Raw genomic sequence first — 15,739 nt, 5'->3', positions numbered from 1 at the left:
TCCGGAGCGTCCTGCTTTACCAGGGTAGGAATGTACGGGCTCCTTGATACTACAGTTTATGTGGATGGCAGGAAAGATAGTCCATGTGGTGTTTTTCCACCTAGAGAGTTGGAGAGTAGCTCATTGAAAACAGTCCTTCCAAATCTTAATTGCTGGAATCCCTGCTAAATAAAGATTTCACAAACCTCATAAAAACACTGATTTATAGAGCATGTCTGGAGTTTGGGTGGACTGCTGTGAGATGTTCAAAGACAATTTGCTATTTAATGTGGCCAAAGCAGTATTCTCCAGTTGCAGAACTGATTTTAATACTGTGTTCTTAGAAGTTTGCTGTGCTGTAGGTATCTGGCACAGAAGATTGCAGCCCTAATGATTTTAGTCTGGCACAGAAAAAAAACAAAGGCTAACACCAAGGTTTTTCTGCTGGGAAGTATTAGATAAAATTACTGAGAGATTGTTTTACCTGCCCCACCTATAATAAAATAGCAGTTAAACTGGCTGTGTTCTTGAGTAACTTCATGTTCCAACTTCTCAGTGCTTATCATGCTGTAGTAAATCAGAGTAATTCAGGTCTTAATTATTTTTGTTCTTCATTATAGGAAGAGTTTACAAATTATGTGTTCGACTCAGTAACAAGTTCAAGCTGAGCTCGCAGAGCTTGAAGTAAATGTGTTTGCTGAATTATGAGTAACCAGCTTGAAGCTGGTGTTTCCAAACTTCTAGGGTGTGAAGGTAGAGGCTTAGCAGTATGTGTTTTACCCCAACGGCTGTACTTGGATAAAAAACTGAGGAAGGATCTATTTACCCATTTTGGAAGTACTTACTTTTGATATTTGCAAGGACTGCTTACTTGAAGAATTTAATAGGAAAGTATTTTTGTTTGGCTTCTCTTTTGATTTCACATTGCAAGAAAACAGAGTGGAAAATGTTATTTCTCTGAATCACTGACAGATGTTCTGTGGGCTTGTAGTGGTGGAGCTGCTGGTGTAAAGGTGTCAAGAATTCTATCTTTTGCTCTCCAGAGAGCTAAAATTTGATGTAATCAGCAATGATAATTCAGTTATCTTCCTTCTAGCTTGCTGTCTTGAGTGCATTTTGCAGGTACTCTTGCTGTAGTCCCAGAATGAGTGTTCTTCATTACAGCTCTTGTATACCATGTGAACATATGTTCTTACCTTGAGGTCCAGTGGAAGGCTCAAATAAGGTCTTTTCTTAGCAAGAATACCTGATTCTGTTTCATAGGATGCAAATTAAAAGTTATATAAAATGCAGATACAATCTTCTGGCATCTGGGCCATTGCTTTGTGATCATATGTAAGTGATACATGTGTGTTGCCCTCTCTATTGTAGTATTATTTACATAATGAAATGGTGGCTGTTTTGGGCTTGCTTTGTTTTCATTTGTTTTGTAGAGCAGAAGAAAAATACCAGTTGTGGAAAGCTTTAAATGTTAAACAACAGAGTTGTTTTTTGGTGGGACAGTCTTGCTTTGGAGACCAGAAGACAGCAGAGCCTCTCTGTAGTTGGGGAACATAATAAATGTAAGATTCAGAAATGTAAGATGATGGGTAATTTTTTATTCTTCTCTCTAAAAAGACAGTCCTTACTTTACATACAGCTTCCTTGGTTGCACTTTGTGGCAGCTGCTGTTTGTTTGAAATAGAAGCATGCCAACAAGCACCTAATTTTTGGTAATAGGATGAAGAGAGTACATAAACAGAATTTGTTTTGTAGGGAGTTGGCTCCTGGCAGGTTTCTGTATGGTTATTGTTAGGTTTGTTGCTCTTAATTGAAATATGTAAGTGATAAAAGCAGAAAATAGTGAAAGAGCACAAGATGTTCTGCTTTTGTGACTATTTGAATTGTAGTCTTCAAGACAAACTGTTCTGATCCACGTTGTGCGCCTGTGAGACTGTCAGGCTGCAGGGCCATTTGTTCATTAAACCTGCCTTCCCAGTAACGCCGTGGCCCCAGCTGAAATGTCACCAAATTGTGCTTTCACACTAGCCAGTGATCTGGTTTTTCTTCTGATCAGAAAGTGAACTTTTGAGAATGCTTATTCTGTTTTTTTCATAATGGAATAAATTCCTCTCAGATTAATTCATGTGAAGTGTCTGGAAAATGCCTGCCACCTTTCAGCTGTAAGAATTCTGTATTAACACCCAAGAAAGGATGGAAGGTAGTCAAGCGTTGTATTTTTGAGCCTTTGATTGCTTAAATGGTAGGCAGGCAGAGTTGCACTGACTCATGGGCTTAGTTGACCTACATTTACCTAGCTCTGATCTTTCTTCAGGCACTACGTAGATTGGTTAATGTTCTAGTTTTAAACGGCAGGCTAGTGATAAAGGACTGCAAGCTGTACTAAGAGTTTTGTCATATTTTATTGTGTTTTCAGTTGTCAAAAGCTTTAATATGCAACCGCTCCACCTCAAAAGTACAGATCCTATACCATTTTATCTGTAAAAATGGATTTTACTTTTCCATTGAGAGAATGTATCAACATGGAAATTTCTCTGGGTTTTAGGCAGCTATTTTGCCTAAAATACTACTGTTTAGGCTGTGATACAACTATAAACATACGGCCAGTGGTCTTCATAACTCCTGGTTATGAGCTGTTGCTTGCGAATTCAGAAAAACCCAAACAACCAAAAAAAACATGTTCTTCAGTCTCAAGATTTTGTTTGTGTTTTCATAAACAGTTTAGCAATAAGTTTCAAGGGATTTGGAAATTCAGAAAACCTTATTGTATCAAATTAAGTATCATCTATGTACTAAGTCTGGATATGTTTCAGCTCAAAAGGAAGCAGAACCTTAAAGAAGGTTGTCTTTCCCTACACTTTCCACATTGACAAACCTTGAGAAAATGGGGAAGAAGTAATGGGTGAGGGAGAAGCACCTTATTTGCTGCTGGGATGACTAATGTAAGAGTGTTTCCTCTGCTAATAAAATCCAGGTGCAGTCTTGTGCCCTCTTCTTTTTGCCAGAAAACAGACCGAATGTCTTCCTCTACTCCAGCCTATCCTGATAGCTATAAGAGTAAGTACTTTTTATAGGAGTAGCTCAGTGAGCAAGATTGTACAGCTTATGGTATACTTATAAGCTGTTTCATAATTTCAGTTTATATATGAACCTTGTTTTGACTTGTTAGGTCTTCTGCTTAGATACAGTTGAATTATTCCTTGTCACCAGTAAGTAAAAACTGTATTTTTAAGTAGTTTGTGCAAAAGCAGTTGAAGTGAGAGCATTTGTGGCATAAACTAATTTGACTGAAGATCTGAAGCTGTTGGTTATTAGATGAAAGTCACATTAATGCTTCTTGAAAGCAGAAGTTGACACTTCATTTTCCTAGCTTTCTTCTAGCACAGGTGATGCTAAGATGAGGGTACATCAGCAGTGCTATTTCTACTCATTTTTCTAGGACAAGCAGCTGTGTAACCTGTACTCCTCCTCCTACTTGTATTCCTCCAGGAGACTATTTGTGTTGCCAGACTGGAATACCGGTGGAGATTACATTACAGGCAGTGGGGTAACATTAGCATGACATGGGGAGAGCTTGCAGTCAGGCATTTTAATTCTTTGGGGTCTTCAAAGAACACATTTTTCCCCTCCTTTCTTGGAATTAGTTCTGTTGCTGCTGCTTTTGTGTGCATAATTAAGGTGCCACTTAGTCAATTACGGTAATCAGAGTTACTAGAATTGTGGAATCAGCTGGGTTGGAAAAGGCCTTTAAGAACTTCAAGTCCAACCATTGCCCGGGGACTGCCAAGGACACCACTAAACCATGTCACTGAGGACTTTCACATGGTTTGAGAACATATCCAGGGACGGTGACTCCACCACTGCCCTAGGCAGTCTGCTGCAGCGCCTGACCCCTTCTCTGTGAAGAAATTGCACTTAACATCCAGTCTAAACCTTCCCTGGAGCAGGTTGAGGTCGTTACCCCTTATCCTGTCAACATGTTACTTGAGAGAACAGACCAACCCCATCTCACTACAGCCTCACTTCAGGCAGTTGTAGAGAGCAATAAGGTCCCCGCTGAGCCTTCTCTTCTCCAGCCTAACCCTCCTCCCTGGCCCGGTCCCTCATCTGTTCCTCATCACACTTGTGCTCCAGGCCCTGTGCCAGCTTTGTTGCTGCTCAAGAAAGGTACGGCCTCACCAGTGCCTTGTTACAGGGGGGGATAATCACTGCCCTGGTCCTGCTGGCTGTGCTATTTCTGATACAGGTCAGGATGCTGCTGACATTCTTGCCTGCCTTGGCACAAGCTGACTTATGTTCAGCTCTGTCAGTCAGCACCCCCAGGTCCTTTTCCGTGAGCAGCTTTCCAGCAACTCTTCCCCAAGCCTGGAGCATTGCATGGGGTTGTTGTGGCCCAAGGCAGGAACCAGCACTTTGCCTATGCCTTCCCCTAGAGGAGACTATTATTTTCTATCTCTTTTTCTTACACAGCTGCAAATCAAAGATGGTTGAAATTTAGATGATACTGTTTTGGCATTGCTCTTAATCTGCGGCAGAAATCAAGCTCCCCAGAGTGACGTATCTTAAAAGATCTGTGAATACACTTAATGCAAGGTTAATGGTTGCTCTGCAGAGTAAAATAATCTCAAAAGTAGTGGGAGAAATGCAGTGTGAAATATGTGCTCCCAAAAAAGTGTGAGGATTCCTCCCAAGGAGCCTGAAGAGGAAGCTACGTAGGTTGCTGAGATAGTTTGGGAAGGAGAGATCTGCTCTGACTCTGAATGAAGCCTCTTAAGGATTATGTATCTTAAAAGTAAGTCTAGGGGTAATGTTACAATTGGAAATGGTCAAAAACCCCAAAAGAATACTGTGGGAAAGTTTCCTTCCAAATCCAGTGTCGGTGTGAGGCTGGACTCTCTTCCAGGCATCATTCCTGCTCTACCTTGTGAGTTACCATGTACACCATTGCCTACCATTTAGCATACTTTTTGAGCAGATGCTTTTTATCTGAGGATATAAATAAAAATTAATTTTTGAAATAAGTAATTGAATGGTAAACAGTATTTTTTCTTGGAGAAAACTTGATTTTTGTGTTGTTTTTTTTTTTTTGCCTTAAAATGAAATTTGTGTAGAGCTCAGAGTAATTAAGCTTCAATTTTTCACTGATAACTTTTCCTTAATATTTGGGCTTTGTTTGTTGTATGTGCTTCGGTTAGTGCAATGTTGATGGTAACAGGCGTGGATTTTGCTAACTGGGGCAGTTGAGCTGTCTGCTTCTATGCATTATCGCAGTTGATTTTGCTCCTCCTTGGCTCAGGTGACTTCACAGTTGTGGTTACTGTAAAGTGAAAGGCTGATGCTGCACTGGCAGGTCGGGAATCGTCAGTGTGATGAGCAGCTTAGCTCTGAGCACCTCACAAGCTCTTGCCTGCTTTGGGGCTGACCATAAGCAGTCTGTATCCGAAACCCACTTTTTCCTCAGAATTTATGTGGTGAAGTCCCACTCTGTTGCCTGTGATCAGGACCTTGAAGTACTGTGACCTACACCCAACTTTAGAGATTGATACAGTGTAGGGCAGATGAGAGTTTGACATTTAAAGGAATCAATTTGATCTAGTCCTAATGGGTATATTTGTTACTTACACACATTGAAATTGGAACTGAAATAGTCTGAAATGGCTTTGACAAAGTTCTGATACGTGCTAGTGCATCTCTGCTGTATGTTTTCAATGTGATTTAGGAAGTGTGGGGTAAATTAATCCTGACTTGTGTAGGAATTGTGTAAATAAGTAAACTGTGTTTGATTGTTCAAGTATTAGATTTTGTCAGTTGGAAAATATCAGAAAAAGAATGGTACCATGAGGCTTTTGAAATGACGTGGAATGGTTTGGAGTGTACAGGCTAGGATCCCAAAAGCTCACACTGATAATGAGATTATTTCTTGCTAGGGTGTATTGCTTTTATAAAATCCTAGCGCTCTCTTGCTTGAAAATGCTTGCTGTATTTCAGTTACAGATAAACCTTTTAAATTTGAAACAGTGGTTCAAAGAAAGTACTACAGTGATGTCTTTCTGAAGCCATTTCATAGCTAACACAGGTATTTTCTTGCATACAGTTAATTTGTATAGTGCCAGGCGCACAGATTCAGTGGAACATAGTGTGGATGGGGACAGGCAGGACCTATGGCTGTATTTCAAGCTGCTTAATAAGCAATGCTGTTTCCCCCTCAGGGGGGTATCTCCTTTTTCATCTCAGGGGGATATCTCCTTTTTCATTTAAGTTGTGCCTTAAAAAGGGTAAATAATTCTGTTGTGCTTCCAGAAATCTATTTATTGGGAGATGAGGCTGCCTTGAAAGGTAGAGGACAGAAAGGCCAGTTAAGCTGGGAAAGACCATCAGTCTTGTGGCCTAATAAGTATATCTTGAAACAATATTTTTCTCAGTTTATTATGTAGGGATCTTTTAACTGATTTACTTTGTGTTTGTAGGTATAAGGCATTGTTAAATAAAGCCTTATCAAATTCTGGTTTCCTCAGGCCCAAATAGATGGCATCTTTTTTGTGATACAGTCTGACTAGAATTGGGTTTTGGGTTAGATGCTGGTAAATTTTTCAAGTCCTGTTTTAAATCGTGAATAAACAGTTGCATAGATACAACATTTTCTTATGTGAATACATCATTATATAGTAAAACAGTTCCATTAAGATACTATCAATGATCACTTTGTTTAACTTGTTTTGTGCTCATTAATTAGAAAAGAAGCACTTTCTTTTGCTCAGGAAGAAGTACCAGGCCTGTGATACCTCCGTTAAAAACACCGATAAATGAAGAGACTGTATTATCATATAGAGGAATTAGGGTTGAATTCATGTAACTTTTGGTAGTCTGTAGTTGAGATTATAATTTGTTATGCTGCATGACTGCATCAAAAATACTTCCTATAAACATAATTCAGTTATGATTCACCAAGTGTTTTTTGTAGGCATGTTTTTGGAATATCATAAATTCCAGCTCTTAAGTTACTGAATAAAAATGACTTGGTTATATTGAGAGCATAAGCCAAGTTTAAGTCCTGTGCCAGGAACTGTGGAGCCGTTCAGTCAGGTACACTTTAGGGTTCCTGTTCTCTTTGGGTATAGCACTTTGGTAGTGTCAGAGTGCCTCAAACGTTTGTATCACGGATGTTCCAGTTTATTTTGACTTTTAGAATTCTTTATTGACTAAACCAGGTAATATTTGTTTAAAACCACCGAAGATTAAACTCTTTCAGCACCTAAAAGTGATATATGTGTAAATTTTAGTGTAAGAAAACTTAATTTTATAATTGCTGTGGAACTTAGCTTTAACTTAAGCTTTGAAGTTTGTAAATGTAGATGGCTGTGAGTCATGCAAACAGCAAGTACGTTAGTTTTACTGGAATAAACCGCCTAAAGTCTGAAAACAACCAAGTTGAGGATTTACCATGAGCAAGACTTGACACTGCTGAGAGCTTTTCTGCTGGAAGGATGGAGGATAGTAAAGAATTGTCTGAAATGATTGTCAGAGTCTGCTGAAGAAGAATGGGAGTGGTAAACTGTAATGTACTGGACCAAACTGACCTGTTTTTATCCATGTACATAATTCTTGTGACTCTTAATGTGAGTATCTTTCCACATGCTAAGAATGTGTTATTACTGGTATTTTCCAGTCCTCTTTGTCTATTTGGTCAGTTTATTCAGCTCCTTTCAACTTTTCTGTCCCAGTATCCCTTTGCTGTCCTGGCTATTCAGATGCTATTCAGTGAGTTACAACTGGGTTGGAAGTTTTAGACACTTACAGGTGCTATGAAATGCCAGCATGTTGAGGACTTCTTATTTGGAATGTTGTGTTTTCTGTAAACTAAATATAAACTCTCATCTTGGTGGTGATTTGGGTTTTTTATTTGGTTGGTTGTGCGGTTTTTTCTGTGGTCTTGTTAGGTACCTGTTTCTTTTTTTCATAGAAATATAGATGCAAGATATCTAGAAGCGTGCAGGAAGATAATGTTGGGAAAAGGCATTTAATCTTAGGTTTGTTATGCAATATTTGAGGCACAGAGGTAACAGAATAGTAAGAGCAGCTGTACCAAAACTGGTGTTTAGATCTCATGTATTTTTTTTTACACCTAGACAGTTTCAGTTATGTGCTTGTGCCATTAGGTAAGTGGTAGCCTTAATCTTGTGTAACTCAATAGTTTAGCAGAACTCTGGAAAATTAATTCTTGTTTGTTTGTTTGTTTTTTCTTTCATGAAGGATAAATATCTGTGTTGTTTTGCAGGGTATACCAGTGTATGCCTGGGGTTTACATGGACTATATATATATTGGTTTAAGACTGGTCACAGGATGAACTGCAGTTAGTGCAATTAGTGCTGTGTTTAGCTCTAGTGGGAATTTGAAGGAAAATTTACTGTATGCAGTTTTAGACCCTGAAGTACTTTGCTAAAGACTTGGGAAAGATGAGAGCTGGGGTGCAAACAGATGAGTTTCTGGCTCCCAACACACAGGTCTTTTGGAATGCTAGTACATTAATAGAATTAATAATGAATTTATTAGTTGTATTGCATGTAAAGCCTCTTGTAACGAAGATTCTTCTCTTTTATTTTTAGTACATTTTTGGGGAGTTCAGCCCTGATGAATTTAATCAGTTCTTTGTGACTCCACGATGCTCTGTTGAGGTAAGATCTACTTTAACCTTCTTTTATAAATTATACATTAAAGCTCCATCTCTTTGTGTGTATTTGAAATAGAACACTGCAATTACTTCTTTATCATTCTTTTAGCTTGCTAATTAACTGAAGATATTGAACAGGAATCTGCTTTCTGTATATGTAGATGCTAAATCATTTTTCTCACAAATAAGAAATTAATTATTCTACCTTCTGCTTGTCAGCTTGCTGAGCTGGAATAGCTGACACTGTAGTGATAGGATGTGGAAAGTGAGTTGTACTGGTACCTCAGCTTTGAGTTGCATATCGAGAGAACTTTTTCAGTAGTGTTCTTGTTGTTGGTAAGGTGGGTGGGCTTCTAAGTCTTGTGAACCTTTGGAAGCACAGAGATTCTTACTGTTTTTTAAAGGGTGGAGCACTGCTGATCATCAAAGCTATGCTTACAAGGAAGGCTGTATATGGGGTCTAAGAAATGGATCAATAATGAACTAATTACAGTGGCAGTGAGAACCACAGAGTGGAAACACTTGTCTATGTGTGTTTGAGTTCATAACATGCTACAGACAGTATTGTAGAATTTTATTTGTAGCTCTTGGTAGAGGATGACAAAACCATTTTCCTGTGTAGGGAGGAATATTAAGGCATTGTCCTAATCTCCAGACTTGGAAAATAATTTTTTTTGCTAGGTCAAGTTTTGTGGTTTTGCTCTGAACATTTCAGCCATGCTTCCGTCCTCCCCCCTCAACATAAAGGAAACAAACACTTCCAACTGCACAAGGGGAAATCCTTTTGTCACATTTTACAAATCTGACGACCATTGTCAATGTGACTTAGTTTCCTGTAACTTAATTTCCAAGTATAATTAGTGTAATATACTGCTGAACAATAAAGGTGCATGAAGGGAATGGAGTGGGAAAGTTCAGGAAGAAAAACACAGCTTCTACCTGGCTTTAGGGAAGTAGGGTTAGCTTTGTAGCTTCTCTGGTGAGTGGGAAGTAATGCTGAATAGATCGTCAGGTAATAAATGGTTCTTCTGTCTATTTTGCTGTTTTCCCACTTTTAAATACAGTATCAGGAGTGTGACATTTGCATCCTATTTAGCGTCACCTTAAGTGTCCTACCTCAGCTATGCTAACGCTTACATTGTGGAAGATGAAAATGTCATACTTTGACTTCTGTAAAGCTGTTCTCATAAAGCATGTTGAGAAAACACAAACCTACAGCATTATAACCAGTCTTACTTCATTTTGCAGCTGTCTCAAGTGTACCACTTACTGGTTAGCTATCAAAATAAAAAACTGTGTTGAATGATGTTCCTTAAGTTTGTCCTTGATCTGGTTCAGTTCAAAGTTTTAATTATCTAGATGATGAAATAAAAATTATGCTTATTAGTTTTGCACTGTGCAGATATTTCAGAGAAAAGTGGTCTGAAAAAAATAGGGTGAAATTCAAGAAGGGCAAGACTGAGATTATAATGCTGCAGTGGTGTTTGACATACATTCTGTTGCGTACAGTGCCAGTTCTGGGGAGTCCAAGCATCTGTTGATGCTGGTGTCCCTCTGAAATCCCTTACCTTTAGTCTGAAGGCTGGACTGAGGCAAGGGACTAGTTAAAGCTAAAAGCTGTCTAAAATGTCTCTTCATACATGGCATTCTTAATACATGTTCTATCAGATAACCTGCTGCCTGACTTGGCTCAGATGACCCAATTGTACAAAACAGGTCAACTCAGAAATCTCTGCTTCGCAAAGGTGCTGTTGATTAACCAGATACATGGGGGACCAATAGGTGCACTACTTTATATATATATTTTTTTTTCTTCCTTAATCTTGGTATTTCTCTTTAAGCCTTTGGAATTGGAAGAAAACAAAAGAATTGCAAGTCTTACCATAGAAAGTCTTCAGTCAGCAGTTTGAGTAACTTTTTTAGCTCTAACTATAACATTATATTGAATGTGTTCAATATTAATACGCATGGCAGGTTCTTAACAGCTTGGAGCCTGTTTCTGACCCACTGATTCTCATTTTTGACCTGAAAAGTTCATGTATTAAGATGTATTATGGCTCATAAAATGGTTTTACAATATGTATTCTTTTTATGCACTTTTTAATAATGGAATTTCAGTAATATTTTTCTTGGCATGTGCAATGCACTGCTGTGTGCAGGGCTTTGAGAAGACAGTATGTAAGTATCTGTAGCTTTAGAGAACTGAAGACTTCAGTGGAGAAGCCTTTGGTATTTATTACACCATTATAATGAATATTCAGAATAGCATAATAAAACTTCACTATACTCAATGTTTTCTCTCCCACTGTAGAAACAGTAGTAGTAGATGTAGTTCAGGTGTAGAACAGATGTAGTTCATCTGTTACCTGGGGAGCTGCTATACTGCAGTGTAGCAATGGCTCCCAGTTCATGCAAGCATAGGAGAAGGCTTTCAGCTGCTGGGGAGTTTGAGGGCAGGTAAGGGGGGATTAGAAATTCCCCACCTGTGGTTGCACAATAGGAAGGATTCTATCGGCCGCTGAGGCTATAAAATGATGCTAGTGTTTTATACTAGACATAATCCAGATAGAAGTTGTATGCAGTGGTTGTGTTATGCTTAGGCTGATGATCAAAAATTTTGTTAAATGTGGTTAGAAACACCTTAGCTGAATCATTTCAAGCGCAATACTGTAACTAAACCAAGCTGAGAGTTGAAAGATTGAGGTGCGACTGTTGTCTGTGCAAAACTTTGTTTCATCCTTTCACAGATCATTTGTTCAACATCAGTTTCTGTCTAAAAAGGGGGTGTGTTCCTCATTTTGAAATCGTGGTGAGTTACTGTTGGTAAAGGAAGATTCTGGTTCTGTGAGGTACATTGAGAAGTTGATGAGGCTATGGTGTGTAACCATGATAGTCTTTATCTTTTAGTAATTGTGGTAATCTGCAAGGACACTTGAAGCTACAGTGTGGGATTTGATAAATATAGAAGCGTAAATTCAACACATACTCTCAGAAAATCAGACCTTACCAATGATGTTATTAAAGGATGCAGATGCTTCAGATGAAACCGGTGTCAAATGTTAACAGAGTTGCTTTGTCTTTCTTTTTCATACAGCTCCCCCCATACAATGAAACAGTTTCATGTGGTATTAAGTCCGTGGGTAAGTTTCATGGCGGTAAGAAGTCAATATCCTTTTTTTTTTCCATTTATGTAAGCGTCAGGGTTCTGACACTTCTGATAGATTTACTACAGCTTCTCGTTAATCTTTAGAACTCATTCAGCAGGTATATGTGCATATATTTGGCAGGCGTTTCTTTTTTTTTTAAATACCTTTATGGAATGAGATCTGTGAGGTAGTTGAAAATAGTTCATGGAACTTCAGCTAGGTAGGATGGACATGCTTACTTCTCCTTGATTGTGTTCCCACACAGTCTTGGTGCTTTGCTGAAATACTGTGGGATGTAGCTGTAAAAATGCAGGGGGCTAAAGCTTGCTAGAGAGCTTGTAGTGAAGAAACAAGTAACTAGCGTGGTGTTCAGTGTGAGTTTGCTGGCAGTTGCAACTTGAAGAGAGCTCTGCAAGCAGTGTTCAGTGTTCCCTTTGATTCTTGTTTTTTTCTGGCTCAGCCATTTTTCTAGAAAATACTTTTTTTTTTCCCATTTTTGGTGAAGGTACAACTCTTGATGTAAAAATGTATTCCAGAGTTCCTATTTTAAAGCTGTATGAGATACACATCTGCTGTTGTCCTGAACCATACACCTTACGTGCACATACTTCATAGCTATATAAAGTTGACAGTTAAGTAGGAGTTGCCATGGGATCATCACTCCACACAGTTTAAACCGAACATTGACAGTATTTTAAGCAGCAGGTAAATCAGCGTTTGTTCTTTTTTTTCCTTGAACCAGCGTACAGGAAGCTGAGACTTACCCAGATGTAAATGAGCGATACAAATGACATCCAGATCTCCTTCAGAATAATGCAAATGCCTGACTGGACATTTCTCAAAAGTACTTAAAAAGGCTCATGCACATAGCAGTGTTTAAGAACATCAGATGCTTAGTGACTTTGGCCTTACATTTAAAGGTAAATAAGATAGGCAGTCATAAAGAAGGACATCGGGTCCCATTTTGAAAGCGAACACACAACATTTCTGAAAATTGAGGAGCTTTATTTAGTACAAGACCAGGTTTAGGACCCTGAGTAGTTTTAATTAGGAGTTTGAAAAGTTCATTAAAAGGACCATATGGCATGAATCATCTGTTGTTGATGGCAGGGGCGTCCAGTCATATATTGCTTTGTCTAACTATCGATTTAAGTTCTGTTCTTTAAGACTGAGATCTTAATGTTCAGTAGGCATACAGGAAGCTGGTTTGCACAAATGTTTTTCAGATCGTTCCTAGACCCTGAGAGAACCCCCTCCCAGCCCTGAGATTAGGTAATGACGGCAAATTCAGGTTTTGCCTGGAAAATGCCTTTAACAAGTTCGCACTGTATTATGCTGCCATCACAGTAACAATATTCATGCACAAGAAGCTGCAGAAATTAAAAGGGAATGCTGTGCTCATGCAGAATATTTATAATTACAATAATATGATATGCACTGATGTGTCACTCTGCATATAACTTTTTTTCTATACTTATCTTCAGTATTAAACTTCATTCTGGAATTAGAAGACCTTTTAATACTTACTAGGGATAATCGCATCACAGCTGAAGCTGTAATATGCAGAACTCTGGTCAGGCTAATTAGTATATGTATTCACAGCTTTTGCTATAATACACAGACTTTGTCCTTGGAGCATCTGTTGATACTTGTTTCAATATGTGTGTCATGTTGTTCCTGACAGATACATCTGTTCCAGTCCATTCAGGAACAGCACTGTGAACTAGATTGAAACAAAGATGCCCAGAAGCAAAGTTGAAAGTCAAAACAAATAGAAAAAATTACCTCTCATTTTCTTTAAACGAACCTGACACAGTCTTATGACAAATCAGCTTCTGCCAGTCTTTCCAAAGACTAACTGTACAGTAGGTATTGGTATTTATTATTCTAATCCTGCTGTAAGGTGTAAAGTTCAGTTCCTGATTTGTATGTTAAATGCTAGAGTAGCAGTTTTGCTTTTGGCAACATTTTAGCCTACGATGTTCATGTTGTACTTTCAGCTAAATGACAACTGTGCCATAATTGAGACATAATTGTTTTGTTTTCTGTTCCTCACTTGTCCTGAGTTGGCTTTTGTGATTGTTTAGAGTACAGAACGCTGTAAAATTCACTAAAACCAGGAAAGAAATACTTGACTGAATTAATTTTTTTGCTGTTAGCTTTCAGTACCACAAGCTCTGGAAGCTTGCTGGAGAGGAACACAGAAGTCAACTTTTGGTTGTGGTAGACTTGACTCACCCATGAAGGCAAACCACATTCTTTGTTTCAAAGCAATTATTATTTTATTTTTTTCTTTTAGCTGGGATTTTGGAAAAGAAGCACAAATCCCAGATTATTTTGCACTGGTGGGGTTTTGAAGTGTGCCCAATAATTCATTCTTATTACGGCTGGAGGAATATAAGGTATTGCCAGTTGTCGCTTGTGCTTTGTACTGTTGTAACAAAGGATAAGAGAACTAGCTCTTGGTTTATGCTCTAACTAAAACTTGCTCTGTAAGTAGAGGAACTAATGAGGAATAGTTTTGTTGTATACTTGTGTTCCATATCCCTTAAAACATCATGGCCTGCAGTTGAAGTAGATGACGCTGTGGCTGGTTTTGAGCTGTGTGCATCCTGACAGGACAGGCAGTGTACAATGTGGATAGCCCATTTAGTGCTGCTGCTGACCAGTTAGGTGATGCCTGAAATCTCACAGTCCTTCCCTCTTATGTGCATATCAAGTAGCAGCTTCCTACCTCCCTGCCTTTAAGCCGCTGATTTTTATCAAAGGAAACTTAAGCCCTCTTTTCTGGTTGGTGATAGCTAATCAGTGATTGGAGAAGTACTTGCTGAATGGTGGATTGACAGGCATGGTGTTATATGACGACATGATACGGTGTTATATGATGATTAATGGCAAGTGTAGTGTAGAGGTGAAGCAGATTTGAAATTCGGACTCTTGTTAATATGATTTGAAGAAATCAGATGGGTATGGAGAGGTTTTCTTCATCTTTTTGTTTGTTTCCTTCCTTCAGTCTGACTGGCAGCAGGATTGAAATTGATACATGAAATGTGTTTACTTCTCAGGTTCACAGATCAAAGCAGAAAAGCAATTAACGTCTGTATTACATATCTTTGTTCATTAATTCATAGTATGTTGGTATTGCATAGGTAAGTCAGACCTCAGCACACATAGGATATTTTTAAATATGTACCTTGTAGCTTGTTTTGTTCTGACTTTTTTTTTCTTCAAATTTATTTTTTAAAGCTGTAATTTTCATCAGACTTTTCTAGAAAGTATTTGGAGAGATTCAGAACGGTTGCATTTACTGTTACCTATCAAAACATTCTCCACTAGCCTCTGTGCTCCCATAGGATTATTTCTTTAGGTGTGTGAGTAACTCTTTCCCCCTAAGAACTGTTGCTTGTTTTTTGTTGCTTTAAAAAAAATATAGTAAAAAAGGAAACAAAAAAATCTAAAACCACTCATTTTTAGTGTCTGTGTTACGCTTGAAAGTATGCATTTGCTGATGTGTCTTGCGTAATGCAAGTTGCACAAAATCCTCAAAGTTCAGTGGTGTATCTACTTGTACTCCTTTGGAAATAGTATCTCGTATTGTTTGGTTCTCTAGTAACAGTCTTAAAAATCTGAAATGTGTTTTATAGCGCCCCCATTTGAGGAAACAGAAAACAGTAAAAATAATGTTTTTGAGACAGTAACATCCATATCCTAGAGAGACCTACAAAACGTTCAAGTACTAAAACATGAGTTTACTTTTAGCATTCTGAGACTCGGTTTCATCAATTTTACCTCTTTATTTGATAGTTAAGAAAATAGCTGTAACTGAAGTATTCAGTGTTGCTAGTTCCCACACATGCATTATGAAACTAAATTCCATGAGATTGCAGTACTTAGTGACTGACAATATTTTGTGGTACTGCAGCCTGCCAGAGGAATATTTCTTAG

The 15,739-nt window shown here is 38.3% G+C and overlaps 1 protein-coding gene across 2 annotated transcripts in view; it reads left to right on the top strand.

The window, feature by feature from the left end:
* Nucleotides 1–15,739, top strand: part of USP10 (ubiquitin specific peptidase 10) — a 51,277-nt gene that overhangs the window by 11,025 nt on the left and 24,513 nt on the right. The window contains exons 2-3 of one of the 2 annotated variants that reach the window (XM_061475073.1): nucleotides 8,584–8,652; nucleotides 11,743–11,788. In XM_061475073.1, coding sequence (XP_061331057.1) covers nucleotides 8,584–8,652; nucleotides 11,743–11,788 — 115 coding nt within the window. Of the gene's footprint in view, nucleotides 1–8,583; nucleotides 8,653–11,742; nucleotides 11,804–15,739 lie in introns of both variants that reach the window. The other variant, XM_061475072.1, reaches the window with a different exon arrangement.

The sequence above is a fragment of the Pezoporus flaviventris genome, unplaced genomic scaffold (genome assembly GCF_033815535.1).
Source record: "Pezoporus flaviventris isolate CSIRO_AGI_PZ_B2104156 unplaced genomic scaffold, CSIRO_AGI_Pfla_v1 ptg000082l, whole genome shotgun sequence".
NCBI classification, from domain to species: domain Eukaryota; kingdom Metazoa; phylum Chordata; class Aves; order Psittaciformes; family Psittacidae; genus Pezoporus; species Pezoporus flaviventris.
Note: the sequence above shows the minus strand (reverse complement) of the source record. Positions and strands in the feature narration are given on the sequence as shown.